At 36.7% G+C, this 15,496-nt stretch overlaps 1 protein-coding gene across 2 annotated transcripts in view; it reads left to right on the forward strand.

The window, feature by feature from the left end:
- Positions 1 to 1,986: 1,986 nt before the first annotated feature.
- Positions 1,987 to 15,496, forward strand: part of NOXY38 (tetratricopeptide repeat (TPR)-containing protein) — a 44,198-nt gene continuing 30,688 nt past the window's right edge. Inside the window, exons 1-8 of one of the 2 annotated variants that reach the window (XM_082916006.1) lie at positions 1,987 to 2,347; positions 3,266 to 3,503; positions 8,180 to 8,241; positions 8,499 to 8,688; positions 8,924 to 9,064; positions 9,194 to 9,350; positions 9,461 to 9,654; positions 9,753 to 9,854. In XM_082916006.1, coding sequence (XP_082772132.1) covers positions 3,281 to 3,503; positions 8,180 to 8,241; positions 8,499 to 8,688; positions 8,924 to 9,064; positions 9,194 to 9,350; positions 9,461 to 9,654; positions 9,753 to 9,854 — 1,069 coding nt within the window. In that variant the 5' untranslated portion in view covers positions 1,987 to 2,347; positions 3,266 to 3,280. The remainder of the gene's footprint in view (positions 2,348 to 3,265; positions 3,504 to 8,179; positions 8,242 to 8,498; positions 8,689 to 8,923; positions 9,065 to 9,193; positions 9,351 to 9,460; positions 9,655 to 9,752; positions 9,855 to 15,496) is intronic. The other variant, XM_082916007.1, reaches the window with a different exon arrangement.

The raw sequence follows: 15,496 nt of genomic DNA on the forward strand, positions 1-15,496 counted from the left end.
ATTTTTACCCTTTTTAACCAAATTACAAATCTCACCTTTCTATTTTTAATCCCTTTCTTTCACATTCAGTCTCTCTATTTTCCCTCATCTCTCATAATAATGTCATGATCTAGTTTTATATTATTTTTTTTTCTCTTTAAGGTTCTATTTGCTTTTTATACTTCTTTTGTCAAGCATCATTTATTCTTCTATGATTTTCCTTTCTTAGCTCAGATTCAACATAATATATAAATATATTTTTTTTATGCTTTTCTCAAACACAACTGAAAATATAGTTATCTATTTTCATTAACAAACCCATTATCTTCCGTCACTATATATCAGACTATACATTCATCTAATTTGGTTATCGTCTCTCTCATTTATTATTAAAAAACTTTCTATTAAACACACAAAAATTATGAGAAGAAAAAGAAATTAATGGTTGTTGAATATATAAAATTCACAGGAAAAACTTACTATATATTGATTGAAATGGTTTTGATTTTTACTTACAAAAAGAGTGCCCTATTATCCATCCTCACACCTCCTCTATTTGCCCACCATAAGAGGGTTAGGGTTGTTACAATGCTATGGTAAGGGGAATTGGGGTTGGTATGGGAGGGGAGTAGAAGGGCTAAGATTGGGCGAAGGGGGTTGGAAAAGAGAGTTGGTGGTGGGAAAATGCAGTTAAAACCATCAGGGCTCAATTTTGAGTTGGTGCTTGGTCAACTCATTCCAGATGTGGAGAACGTTGATTTAGATTTGACTTTGGCGCCATCGAAGGTGGATGACCGGCTGGCCCCACCATTAGTAGAAAGCTAGCAAGCACTTGTAGTTGTTGATGTATTTCCGGAAAGGGGAGAGATAGCATCATATAGTGATTGCCTTCCTCGGGGGGATTTCTGCCTATGCTTGTTGGCTAAATAGAGTTTCCTTTCACACGTGCATTGAAACCAGGGTCTTCTACTCCTCTTAGGCTAGACCTGAAGTCTCTTGTTTGAACCTCATTCTCCTACTTAAATAAGGCTTGAATGGTGACATAAAAGCCTTGGAACAGCTGTCGTTCCTAATTCGGGCTATGGAGAGGCGAGCAACTATGCTTCCTCGCTTCGCCAAGAAAAACATTTCTTTTTTGGTGAAGGGCACGCTACAGGCCTACACTTGTTTCTAAACGAGAATCTCCAGCTTTTTGGCCATATCTTGATCCTTTTTACGGGGGGCAGAAAGGCTAGTAAGTTCATTCCCTTTGAACTATGGGTATGGTCTCTGTGAAAGTCTTTAATGGCTCTTCATTGTTGGTTTCCCTTGGGGTGTAATGAAAAGGTTGGGGTGTTACCACAGTAAAGAAGAGGTTATGGATAGGTCTACTAAGGGAGGAATGGGTGCCATGGTAGCAACATTAAGGGTGGGGATTATAGCGAGTAGAGGAAGACAATAAGGGTGTTGTTGGGGATTCCATCCTTTTGCAATGGTGGATTCCTCCTGTTTGCAATTTCTTTTCTTTTATTTGTTTACAAATTATTTGCTTCGAACCTCATTTTTTTGTAATTTTTTTTTCTTGGGTACAAATATTTTTTGAAAAATATAATTGTTTCATATTCCTTGGAAGTGAAAATTGTATTCCCCCTTTTGATGATTATTATAAAATCAAGTTTAAAAACATGACATGATTGATTCACTAACAATTGGCCCATAAATAGTCACATGAGTGGTAATCAAACAAAACTAATATCACTCCAGTTTCCTTTGAGAAGCTAGGTTTATCATAAAAAACTTAAAAAATTATTATAAATTGTCAAGTTATTTCCTCTACATATTTTTTTTTTTATAAAAAATTAAAAATTTATTTAAAATAGTCTTCCTGAATGAAATACAAAAAAGCTAAGCAGAACACCCTATTTTTTACACGTGGCTATCCAAAAAAGGGAAGTGCATAAATTTTTCAAACATCCACATGAACCCACTAGCAAAACTCCCTATTAAAGGTCTCAACTCGTGTGCTTCTAGGGCATGTAACGCGTGCAACATCGAGCTAAGCATACTATCTCAGCTCCAAGAAAAGGCCCAAGCCCAGCAAGGTTTAGCTCATCTCTCTCTCTCTCTCTCTCTCTCTCTCTCTCTACAAAAGAGCACAATCAAATACAGGGCCCGAGCTCCGCCGTCCCAGCCATTTCTCTTCTGCTCTTCCTCTCCTCAAAACCTCAGCCTCTCTCTCTACTTTCTCTCTCTAAATCATCTTTATCTATATACAATCATATACACATATATACGTATACGTATCTATATCTATATACGTATGTATCGTATATCTCTGTTTCTCCTTTAATCATACAGTTGAGCTGCGATTGGAGCTTTTTGCTTACTGGTAATACCACTCTGTTATCTTTCTCTTCATTGTTCAAATTCATCAAATGCTTTCATGTTTATACACGCACATAGATACATGTATTTGTGCTTATCTGCAATGTTTTATGTGCCTTTTTTGCTATGTACGGATGCTTTGTTGATTATAACTCATTGATGGTTTGATTCTATTTGCAAATTTTTTTTTTGATGCTGGTTTATTTGCTAAATCACTTCGGCTCCATTTGTTTCGACGTAAAATCTTTTACACAATTAGCTCACTAAAAGGTCGTAAATATCATAAATGACCCTTTATTGAATTGAAATTTCTCTTTTAGGCAATAAAATATTTATATGCCGAAAACAAAACAAAAATATTTTTTCTCTATAAAATCAATTTATAAGAAAAATATTTTTTTTATGTAAAATACTTTGAAACAAACGGAGCCTTCACGTGTTATTGGTTTTTTTTTTTTTTTTCCCGTATGGAGACGATGGAGATTTCAAGTTTACTTTTCTTTCATTTGTTTAGGTATTTTAGGTCTCGTTATATATATATAGCGATTATGAGTTTGGAAATACAGGTAATTTACACGTGTTTTTGCGTGTCTTATTTGTTTGGTTTAATCTGAAAGAGGAAAGGGAATTGGTTCACTTTGTTTTGAATGTGTCTTTCATGATGCCGCTTATGAGCTTAGAACTTTGTTTAGTTTTTTTTAGGTCTTGTTGTATATATAGCAATTATGAGTTTGAAGCTACAGGTAATTTACACGTGTTTTGCATTTTTCTTGTGCCATATTTTTTTTGATTTAATCTGAAAGAGAAAAAGGACTATGTTCACTTTGTTTTGAATGTGTTTTTCACTATGCTGGTTATGAGCTTATAATTTTGCTTGAAATTCAAATGTTATACTTATGTCATTTTATGGTCATATTTTTAGTAATAAGAAGTAGAAATGGCCGGAAAATCGAACAAGGGGAAGAATCGAAGGGGGTCTCATAATACTACGAATGCTGTGGAACCAGCCAATTCTTCTGTTCCTTTGAAAGATAACGTGAGTTCTGCAGAGTCATCCAAAGCCAATGCTAATGGGAACATGCCTTTTAGTGAATCAGCTAGCACGGAGACAGAGGCTAAGCCGTTGGAAAATGCAAATTCAGAGAATCAGGCTAAGCAAGGTGATGTTAGTTTTTGGATGTTCTTTTATCTGTATCATAGCAACTAATCAATCTATTATGCTTATGAGCATACTATTTTGGTTGTGATCTTCGTGTTATTATTTTTTTCACTTTTACTGCTCGGTTGACTAGAAGATTGAAATTACGTATAAATTAATAAAATAAGCACCAAGTATCAAATCCAATGAAGTTTTTCCAGATTTGTTGGCTTGCTAGACAGACAAGGAGTTTTGACCTAGTTGGAATTCCTAAAAATGATACATTGCTTTATGGACTGTTTGGAATTGCTGCACTAAGTTGGAAAGCAATGAAGGCTTGTGTCTTAAAATTGCATTATTTGATAGTCTAGTATTTATAAGGAATAGTTGTGACTTTATAGGAATGCATAATTGCATATACATATATATGCATACATATATATGTAAAACGTGCAGATTCATAGATTTTCATTTCTATATTGAATAAACTTCGTCATCATTTTTTTGTACCTTGCCATTCAATTTAAATGCTTGAAGGTGCAAAAGGCATGCCTAATGAAGTGCCTATATGGTACATGCATCTACCTATCTATAAGTGCTAGTTTGTGCTCATGTGCATGCATACATGCACAAGTGGACACCTACATTTGTTCATATATATATTTGTATATGTGTACATAGGTATGTACATGCTTATGCTTGCACACTTGCACTCATGGATACTTGTATATGTGTTCAAGCATGTATGCATAAATTGACAAGAAGATTCAAGTCGAAATTCCAGACCCAACAATAATAAAAACCAGAACGATCATAAGTAGCAACTAAGCATGTAATACACTATTGTGTTTTTTTGGAAAAAAGGGATACCCTTGATATTTAAAGGTTCACTTTTGGATTTTTCTGGGAGAGATGAGATTAGAGTTCATGGTTGGTTTTGTTTTTGATAATGTGCAATCATCATATGCGTGTGTGTTTTGCCCCCTTGCTCCTTTTAATGAGTTGCTTTATTAATAAAAAAATTATTAGTACTTAAGCAAGCAAGCTATGTGATATAGGACAAGGGTAAAAAAGAAATGTTATGGAAGCTCTTTTTGAGGGTTTTTCCCTTTCCATTTCCTGGTGAACAGTTTAGAGGCTAATGATGTAGGTAGAATTAGTATGTTTGTTATGTTTTAGTACCATAGGAGTTAGTTATGTCTTTTATTCTATAAATAGGTGGTTAAGCTCTTCTATGATTCAGTTTGATGGAATTTGGAATTGTATTTCAGAGCTTAGAGCTCTTGTATCTCTGTTTAGAGATTTTCTCTCTCTGATGAAATCCATTTATTGGTTTGGCTCTATCAGCTAATAGAGTCCAAATGTAGGAGAAGAAGAAGAAAGAGAAGAACGAAAGTCATGTGTCACTTATTATTTTCTTAGATTTCATACCTATGGTTGAAATTGTGCATTGGCGATTTGATGAGAGCTTCACAAATTTTTGAAATTCCCGAATTGATCTCTATTTGATTTAAAGGAGTAAAAGATATCTTAGGTTGTACAATAACAACTTAGAAAACCAAGACCTTTTGTCTTAAGGGCTATTTGATAAAACTGAAAATCAAGCAGTAAAAGTTTTTAATATTGAATTTTCATGTTGAAATATTTGTATTGAATTTTGAAAATTTGGAATTTTAATGTAACTTGTCATTTAAGATTAAAATTGAGAACTACAATCTACTTAGGTTTGTAGGGTAGTAACGGAATGCGCGGAATCAAAATCTCTATGAGTTCCATTACCATTAATGTGATTTCTATGTCAACCTATTCAAGTGTTTGCAATGGTGTCATGAATCTTAAATGATAATTATAAGATATTAAATATTGTGGGACCATCTTACTTAAAAAAAATAATGTGGGCCTTTCTTTCTTTCTTTTTTGTTGTTGTTAACAAGTTAGGTTAGGAATATGAGATTCCTATGGAGTCATGTGGGAATGGGATTCCCTCAGGCTTGGGTAATCTCCATACTAAACGATGGAATGGAGGAAATATGGAACAAGATTCCCATTCCTGTAATCCAAACATGGCTGTAGCGTATTTAGCATTAACAAATAGTGTTTTTTTTACTTATAAGTAATAGACCTTTGATTTAGCTTTCATTTATAAGTGCTGGGTGATTAAGTGTTACAGTTATCAAATGCACTTAATTGCAAGATCGCTGAATATGTCAAATTTTACGTACTCGCTATGTTATGGAACATTCTTTTAGAAAGCCTATGTAAACTAACTAAAAATCATATTAAAGACCTATGGCCAATCGCTAAAACTCGTTAAGTAAAAAACTTTGAAGATTGCTGAAATATCCATGACCACTAAAATGTATATAAAACTGAATCGGATATAAGCAAAAGGAGTATATAAAATGGAACTTGACTAGAGGGTTACTGGAGCATTGAAGCTCCCCAAATGGCCCCAGTTTGAAAAAATGAATGAATTTCCAAGGTTCTCTTCTCTAAATCTGTTTTTCCTTGACGTTCTTATGGGTTGCAACACCATGTTAGACAAATGGAATAAATATGCCAGTTTCAGTAATCTGATGAACTATTCATACTTCCACCCCATTGGTGTATGTATGTGGTTAGTGGTTAATTACTTAAGTGCTAATTAGATTATGTTATCTCACATTATTAATTATTTTCACATATATATTCTTACATATGCCAGTATGTGTTAAGGGTGGGGATATTTGACCCAACATGATAACACAACTCGAACTGTACACAAAGTAAGTGGGTTAGGGTTGACTATTTTTTGACACAAACATGTATATATGACACGACTCGATAACACGAATATTAAATGAATCAATTCAGTGTCAAACCTACATAACACGAAGTTGAGACAGATTATCAGTTTAATGAAAATTAATTGCATTTTTTAATATTATTTCCACTAAAGGGTGCCATGACATTTTTGAATCCCTTAACTCCATCCAACTTACTGGAAAGTATGTAAAATAGGATTTTAAGGTTGATATAATTTTTAATTGAAGATAATGTATTTTGTCTACTATTATGTAGTTAACCTAGTAAAAAAATATAATAATAAAATATAATTTTTATAAATTAAGAAAATAAAATTGAGTTGAAATAAAATAATGTTATGATTTTTTTTTTAATTTATTTATTCAGTAGAGAATAATTTCATTAAATTTAACTTGTGAAGAAAAATTTTAATTTTTTCACACTTGATATTTTGAGCAAAGAGTACATTTTTTTGACATGACACATTACTACGACATGAACTGAAAATAACACGACATGATGACACAAAATAATAAAGGGGTTGGCTTAATGTTGAAATATTCTAACACAAATTTGAAATGACACGACATGACGCTCACCCCTAATATGAGTGATTGATTTGACATTTTTGTAAAATAGTTTTTGATATAATTTGGTTGTAAGCTGACCCCATTTGATAGGACTTAGGCTTAGTTTGGTTTGGTTTGTATAATTTGGATGTAAATTTGTTTAATTGAGCATATAGCCCTTACAAGAGCTACATGACGAAAAGGGATTAATTTAGCTACCTACACTTGATTGGGACAAAAGGCTTAGCTTGGTTTGTATTTGAAATAATTTAAAGACAATACACTAATTTGAATGTAAAACAATACTTATCCAAAAAAAAAAAAAAAACAAAAAAACCCAGATATAGTGTTCATACTAAAGTGGTGCACTTGAGCTTCAAACAAGGTGCTTTCTAATGCCAAGCCAAAAAGAGCCTTCTTGTGTGAGGAAGGTGGGCCACTTTTGGTGTGCCTTTCTATAGCATGCATCCTGGCATGCTTCACTGTTTAACTATCTATGTGTTTGTGCCTTGCTACCTGTTCTTACAGGAAATGGATTTTTAATCATTTTGATATTGTCTTTGTGTATCAGGTACAGTTTCTGTAAATTCCTTCTTTTAGCAGTCTCACTTATCTTTTAGGGAGCATTAATGTTTTGGCACGAAAGTTGAAAATGGGATTTTAGACCCATGATTTTCTGGAAGTGGAGTTTAGTCATGAAATATCACATGAAAAATGTGATTTAGGATATTTGCTAATGCACCAGTCAAATGTGGTGAATGTATTACTAGTTTCTACAAAATGTCACCCTTTTAATACGTGACGGTTGATTGTTTGACTAGTACATAATGCACATGACTGGTTCATTTGAGGGTGTCACTGGTACAGTTGGAGAGCTTGACTGAATCTTATTTTTCACATGAGATTTTGTGATTGAATCTAATTTTCAGTTAAACATGGGTGTGCTACCCATTTTCAAGTTTTTTTCTTGCCTATACATTATTTTTCCCTATTTTATTTTATTTTTATCATGCATCATCAAGGAAATCCAACAATTTGTAGTCATTCAAAAAAGAAGAGGTTTAGCTGGTTTGAATTTAAAGATTTATATGCTTGCTGAAATGGTAGGTGTAAAGCAGTCCTTCTGTTTTGACTAGATTTCCATTTGTAACAACTAGTCATCCTAATTTTCTTTTTCATATTACTTTTAGATAAACTTAGCCCGTCTCAAGTTGACAAAAGGTTATCCTAATTATCTCTTGATTATTTTAACTTTTTAGTTCAAGCCTATTGATCAGAGTTTATTGAATTGCCTTTTTAGCTTCTTAACGTTATACTAATATGGAAAATCTTTCTGGGGATGCAGGTGAAATTCATCTTTATCCTGTTTCTGTCAAAACACAAGGTGGCGAGAAGCTTGAGCTGCAAGTGAGCTAACTGCATTTAATGCTCCATTTCTAATGTTTTAACCCTCTGTTTAATTGCTTGCAGAATGAGACTACTACATTGAGTTCATTAACTTGTTGGCTGCCTTACTTTCTGTTTGTAGTTGTAACTGAATAACTTTACCTTTCATTTTTCCTTGTCCATTAGTTATTTTCATCTTGGGCTCAAGGTTGCATTTTTTTGAAAGATCATACTCTTGACAATGTTTAGGAGTTTCCTAATTGATTTTTTACTCACAGTTAAGCCCTGGAGATTCTGTTATGGACGTGAGACAGTTCCTACTTGATGCTCCAGAGACCTGTTTCTTCACTTGCTATGATTTATTACTGCACACAAAGGATGGTTCAGTTCATCAACTAGAAGATTATAATGAAATCTCTGAGGTAGCTGACATTACAACTGGTGATTGCTTCTTGGAGATGGTTGCTGGTATGTTGGTGCTACATTGTTTGGTTGGCTTTGCAAGTGATATGTGCAACACGATGAATACTTTTTCACACTCACTATTTTTCTTCTTGCATCCAAACACGGTGTGTTAGGTAATTTATATACACATAATGGTTGCAGGAAGCAAAAAGTGAGGTGCAAATTGAGATACCCTATATGTATATATTTTGCTAGTAGTTTTGATTTGTGGGCTCTAAATCAGAAATATCTGTTGCAGCATTATACGATGATAGATCAATCAGGGCTCATGTTCACCGCACAAGAGAACTGCTCTCTCTTTCCACACTGCATTCGTCATTATCAACATCTCTTGCTTTACAGCATGAGACAGGCAAAAGTACACCTGCAAATTCAGGAGGTTTTGGATTTTTATGGCTTTATTTCCTTCCTTTTATATTTATTTCCTTATTCTCTACATCTGAGCGCTGAAATACATTTTGGAGGAGAGTCACAATAACCTTGACTCTTGAATTTTCCTATGAACTAGATTCTGCGAAAACTGAGGTCCCAGAGCTGGATAGTTTGGGTTTCATGGAGGATGAGACTGGTTCACTTACTAATTTGTTGTCATCACCTTCTGAAGAGATCAAATGTGTTGAGAGTATAGTGTTCTCTTCATTAAATCCTCCTCCAAGCTATAGGCGGTTAGTTTTCTTGTGCTATGGGAACTCTTTATAACTTTGTAGAGAAAATTATGGCTTTTTCTGCGAAGTACTATACATTACATAATGCATATTCTTTATGTTGCCTTCAGGCTTGTTGGGGATTTGATTTATCTGGATGTAATAACATTGGAGGGAAATAAATTTTGTATTACGGGAACCACAAAAATGTTTTATGTTAACTCAAGTACGGGAAATGTCCTTGACCCAAGGCCAAGTAAAGCTGCTTCTGAATCAGCCACCCTTATTGGACTCTTGCAAAAGATTAGCCCCAAGTTCAAGAAAGGTAACAAAGCATAGTTAGAGCACCCGTAGTTTTTCCACTCTCTACATAGTCTAATCATTATCGGTATCAATTTCTTATTTGATTTTTCAATATTGAAGCTTTTCGTGAAATTTTGGAGCGGAAAGCCTCTGCACACCCATTTGAGAATGTCCAATCTCTGTTACCACCAAATTCATGGCTAGGACTGTATCCTTTTCCTGGTAAGTTCAATATTGAGGAACTTTTGTCTGATGTTATGGTGGACTTTTTAGGTCAGTTAGTTGTAAAAAGCATGGGATGTTAAAATTTCTTTCGTCTTATTTTTTAGATTACAAGTTGATTATGTTGACTTGAGAGCTTTTTGACTGGAATCAATTCCCCACTTCATGCTTTATTGCTTTCCCTGTAGGGACCATTACAGTGGTTATTCCATGGCAATTATAGCCTTTTGAATAAAAGCCCAACATTTCAACAGATACAAAATGAGAAGAAGAGATATGAATATCTGGGGAATTGACAAGACACCTCATGCTTCTGTGCTGTTAAGAGTATTCCATTGACTAAATCTTTCTGTGCTGTTAAGAGTATTCCATTGACTAAATCTTTCTTTCTTTTGAAAAGAGCTGTACAAAGGGAGGTTTGTGCAGCTTGGCCTAAAAGTAACTGTACCTCCCTTTCTTAGTGAAATGTTTGATCCTTGCTCAATTGCTATGTCTTCTTTTGTTCTCAGGAAAACACTAGTCCCCACCATCTCCAATTTCATATATCAAATAGCCATAGGTTTGCTTTACTTCCTTTTCCAGTCGTGTGAAGTCAAGTTAGTTACCACCTTATTTATTTTAGAGTAACTAGTTGGAGTTGCTATATTCTGGCGGCCTCTTGTCAATATCCATGCCTGGTATTCACATTGATGAGGTGGGTAGGCATACATGAGTTTGAGGAAGGAACTCTTACCACCTCAATTAAGTTGAACCTCATTTTAATTCAAAATCTGCATCTGAGTACAACATTTGTGTGTGTTCTCTCTTCCAAGTTGTCAAAACAATTGATATAGTTCTATTAATGGCATAATTTTGTTTGAACTTCCCATCCACGATGTATCCTACTGTTAGCACCTTAGGACTTGGACACTTAAGTTGGCATGCGATGGCACCTTGCACCTATGTCAACCGTCCAAGTCAGGCATGAAGGAGGCATGCCTAAGTCAAGGTAACAATGTGGTAGTGGCAATGCCACAAGACTTAAAGACAAGTGATGTTTCATGTGGGCAAATGCAAGGCTAGACTTAAGCCGAATGCTGCTGGCAGCACGGGCTTGTTGGGTCAGACAGATTAGTGGGCTTGACACTTAGTGGCAGACCAAGACTCACAAATTCGTGGGTCAAACTTAGGAGGGTTCGAAGGCTGACATGGATGGCAGTTCCTGGCAGTTATGTTGGCATGATGCAAGGCTGACATACATGGCGGTTATTGGCAGTAATGCTTGCAAGGAGCCATGACAAAGAAGGCTGAAATTAAGGACTGGTCTGAGGCAGTCCTGGTGGTTACCAAAAGTTATTTTTTGCAGCAGCTTTGTTAGTTTGAATTACCCTAGCAGTTGGGGGTGTCAACTGCTCACAACTGATTTGTAAATGCCTTTAAAATGCTAAGGTATTGAGAGTTTTAGGCAGAGGGTGTAGTTTGTACGAATGCTCTTGTATCCTTATATTATCTGTTGGTAACAAAGGTTGGGAATGGTTCCTATAATGTGTTTGTGTATGCTTTTTTGTTTACAAACCTCATTGTGAGTAATTCAGGCATGTTTAGCTGAGACTAAGTGCTATAACTTAGTGCCATTGCAAGTTGAAAATTTAACTCGAAAATTGATCCTGTAACAATTGGTATCAGAGTCAGGTTTTGCTCTAATAGTGTCGGTATGGATGCTTTAAAGGAAAGAGTGACGCGGTTGGAGAATCTCGTGGGTGAACTTACTGACGAGAATCGCTCGCTAACGGATCAATTAGATGTCGTGGCTTCTGGTTTCTTGCCTTTGAGGCCTCGATGGCAGATCAATTCAAGGAAGTGATGGTTGATATGCTTACCATCTCGGATGCTTGGAAAGACAAATTGCAGGAAGTTATTGACGAACTCTCCCTTGTGAAGAAGGTTGTTTGTGGGCATACGAATTATGGTGAGAACCCTTCGAAAATCAAAGTTCCTGACCCTAAGGCTTTCGGTGGTACTCGAAGTGCTAGGGAACTTGAAATTTTTTTGTGAGACATGGAGCAATACTTTAAGGCTGCTCATGTGCAATAAGGGGAGAAGGTTACCATCATAAGCATGTACCTTTCTGGTGTTGCTAAACTCTGGTGGTGTATACGTGTCGGAGATGATGCTCGACCAGAGATCTTAACATGGGAGACTTTTAAGAAGGAAATGAAAGAACAATTTCTTCCTTGCAACACATCTTGGGTTGCAAGAGACGCCTTGAAACGGTTGAAGCATTCTGGATTAGTGAGGGAATATGTGAAAGAATTCAGTTCGTTGATGCTCGACATCAAGAACATGTCTGAGGAATATAAGCTTTTCAACTTTATGTTTGGGTTGCAAAATTGGGCCCAATTGGAACTTTGAAGACTTGGTGTCAAAGATTTGCTTTCTGCCATGGCTGTGGCAGATGGGTTGCTTGACTACAAGTTGAGTAAGGAACTCATGTCAAAAACCAGCAAATCCAAGAAGAAAGGGAAAGAGAAGGTTGGGGAGAAGAAGTCTGGTTTCAAGAAGGGTAAAGATAGTTCCAAGTACTAGCAGAAAGGAGAATCTTCTCAGAACAGTTGTGGGAAATTTAATAAAGGGTGTTTCATTTGTGATGGATCCCATAGAGCCAAGGGTTGTCCCAAGCGTGAGAAACTTAATGCTATGGTAGCAGAAGATAACAATGGGGAGTCGGATTCTGAGGGGCCGACTAGGGTGAATCCCTTGCAATTCATGTGGACAAAGCCCCTTTGACGGGTTTAATGTACATCAAGGTGACATTAGGGGGTACTAACATTGCGGCAATGGTAGACACTGGTGCCATGCATAACTTGTCGGAAAAGGTTGTATAGACCCTTGGGTTGCAAGTTACCCAAAGTACTAGTCGAATCAAGGTGGTAAACTCAATGGCTCAATCGGTACAAGGAATGGCTTCTAAAGTATAGATCACAGTGGGAGATTGGATTGGACGGATTAACTTGATGGTGGTTCCCTTGGATGATTTCGATGTCATCTTAGGAAATGATTTCTTTGTGAATGCAAATGTGGCTTTGATGCCATATTTGGGTAAATTACTTATTTCGGATGAAGACAAGCCTTACTGGTTTCTGTAGGCCAGACAAAGGCAAGGGCACAAAGAGGAAGACGGAGACACTCTCAGCCATTCAAGTGCACAATGGTTTGAAAAAGGGTGCAGAGACTTACCTTGCTGCCTTAGTGGAAATCAAACCTGATCTGTTGGTAGAAGTGTCGTATGAAGTGGTTGTTGTGTTGAGGGAATTTGAGGATGTGATGCCTCCGTAGCTACCAAAGTCTCTTCCTCCTCGGTGTGCCGCCGATCACAAAATAGAGTTGGTTTCGGGTGCTAAGCCTCTAGCGAAGGCACCCTACAGAATGTCTCTAATGGAGCTCACGGAATTGCGAAGGCAATTGACGGACTTATTGGATGCTAGATTGGTTCAACCATATAAGGTCCCTTATGGTACCCTAGTGCTTTTCCAGAAGAAACAATATGGAAGCTTGCGCATGTGTGTTGATTATCAGGCTCTCAACAAAGTGACTATAAAGAACAAGTCATTTTGGTGGCAGACCTATTTGATCAGTTATGCAAGGCCACTTCACTAAATTGTATTTACGTGCTGGGTATTGGCAAGTTAGAGTGGCTGAAGAGGATGAGTTAAAGATTACATGTGTTACGAGGTATTGGCCTTTTGAGTTTCTAGAAATGCCGTTTGAGTTAACTAATGCCTCGGTTACATTCTGTAATCTTATGAATGATGTATTCCATGATTATGTCGGTTGGTTTGTTGTCGTATATTTGGATGACATTATATTCTATAGTGAGTCCTTAGAGGATCACTTAACCCACCTTTGGATGCTGTTCACTTGGTTATGAGAACATCAGTTGTATGTAAAGAAAGAAAAGTGTAAGTTTGCCTAGCGGGAAATTAAGTTCTTGGGGCATGTGATTTGCAAAGGCCTTGTGAAGATGGACAACAGAAAAGTGCAAGCAATCACGGATTGGCAAGCACCATGCAAAGTGGCTAAGTTGTGATCTTTTTTGGGTTTGGCGAACTACTATAGAAAGTTCATTGAGGGATACTCGAAGAAGGTGACATCTCACAGATTTGCTCAAAAAAGACGAGCTATGGAAGTGGGATGAAAGTTGTCAAGCAGCCTTTGACAGGTTAAAAGTTGATGTTGCAAGTAAATTGATTTTGTGGTTACCTAATTTTGAACTTCCATTTGAATTGCATACTGACGCTTCTGATAAGGCTATTGACGGTGATTTGGTGCGAGAGGGGCACCTGGTTGCGTTCGAAAGTCGGAAGTTAAATGATGTTGAGAAAAAATATTCTATCCATGAGAAGGAAACGGCAGCGGTTGTGTATTGTCTTTAAACTTGGAAAGTTTACTTGTTAGGTACCAAATTTGTAGTATTGATAGACAATGTGGCAAATACTTTCTTCAAAACACAAAAGTTGTCTCCAAGACAGGCCAGATGGCAAGAATTCTTTGAAGAGTAAGATTTCGAATGGCGACACAAGTCTGGGTGTCACAACCAGGTTGCTAACGCTTTAAGCCGAAAGGAAATTGTAAACTATGTTGCTGCGATATCAAACATTGAAGCTTAATTGTTGGAAAGGATTTAAGCAAATGTTGCAATTGATTCTGAATATCAAAGGCTGGTTCATCAAGTGAAGGATGGCACTGTACGTTGCTATTGGTTGGAAGATGATCTACTCCACGGCAAAGGAGATAGATTATATGTCCCCAGTGTTGGGGGACTAAGATTGAAGTTGCTCAGAGAAACTCATGATCCGCAGTAAGTGGGTCACCTCGGACAACAACGCATGATGGCTTTATTATCTTGTTCTTATTGTCGGCCAAAGATGGAGGAAGATGTAGAAGCCTATGTCAGAACTTGCTTAGTGTGCCAACTAGACAAGACAGAGAGAAAGAAGGCGGCTGGATTGTTGCAACCATTGCCTATTCTAACGAAGCCTTGGATATATATTTCCATGGACCTTATATTTGGGTTGCCAAAGGTGAATGGTATGCGCTCTGTTATGGTTGTTGTTGATCGTTTTTCTAAATATGCTGTGTTTATCCCTGCTTCTCATGCTTGTCTAGCCAATGTTGCGGTTGACCTGTTTTATAAATATGTGGTGAAGTATTTTGGGTTGCCAGAGGATATTGTTAGTGACAGGGATACCAGATTCACGAGATGGTTTTAGACTGTGCTTTTCAACTTGATGGGATCAGAATTGAAATTTTCTATAGCAAATCATCCTCAGACGGGTGGACAGACTGAGAGAATGAATGCCTTGCTAGAAGAATATCTCCAACATTATGTGGCTGCAAGTTAGAGGAATTGGGTTGATCTGTTGCATAGTGCATAGTTCTGTTATAATTTGCATCAGCCTTCTGCCACCAGTATGAGTCCGTTTGAGTTAGCCATAGGGCAACAGCCCCTTACTTTGCATGAAGTGGTAAGGACTGGCTCATGGGTTAGATGTCCAGCAGCATACCGATTTGCAAGGGCTAACAAGAGTTGCTAGATGAGGTACAAGATAGTTTGGCTAAGGCAAAGCAAGCGGATGAAAAAGTATGCTGATAAAGGGCGGAGG

Source organism: Camellia sinensis, chromosome 2 (genome assembly GCF_055761805.1).
Source record: "Camellia sinensis isolate YWXY chromosome 2, ASM5576180v1, whole genome shotgun sequence".
Lineage (NCBI taxonomy): Eukaryota > Viridiplantae > Streptophyta > Magnoliopsida > Ericales > Theaceae > Camellia > Camellia sinensis.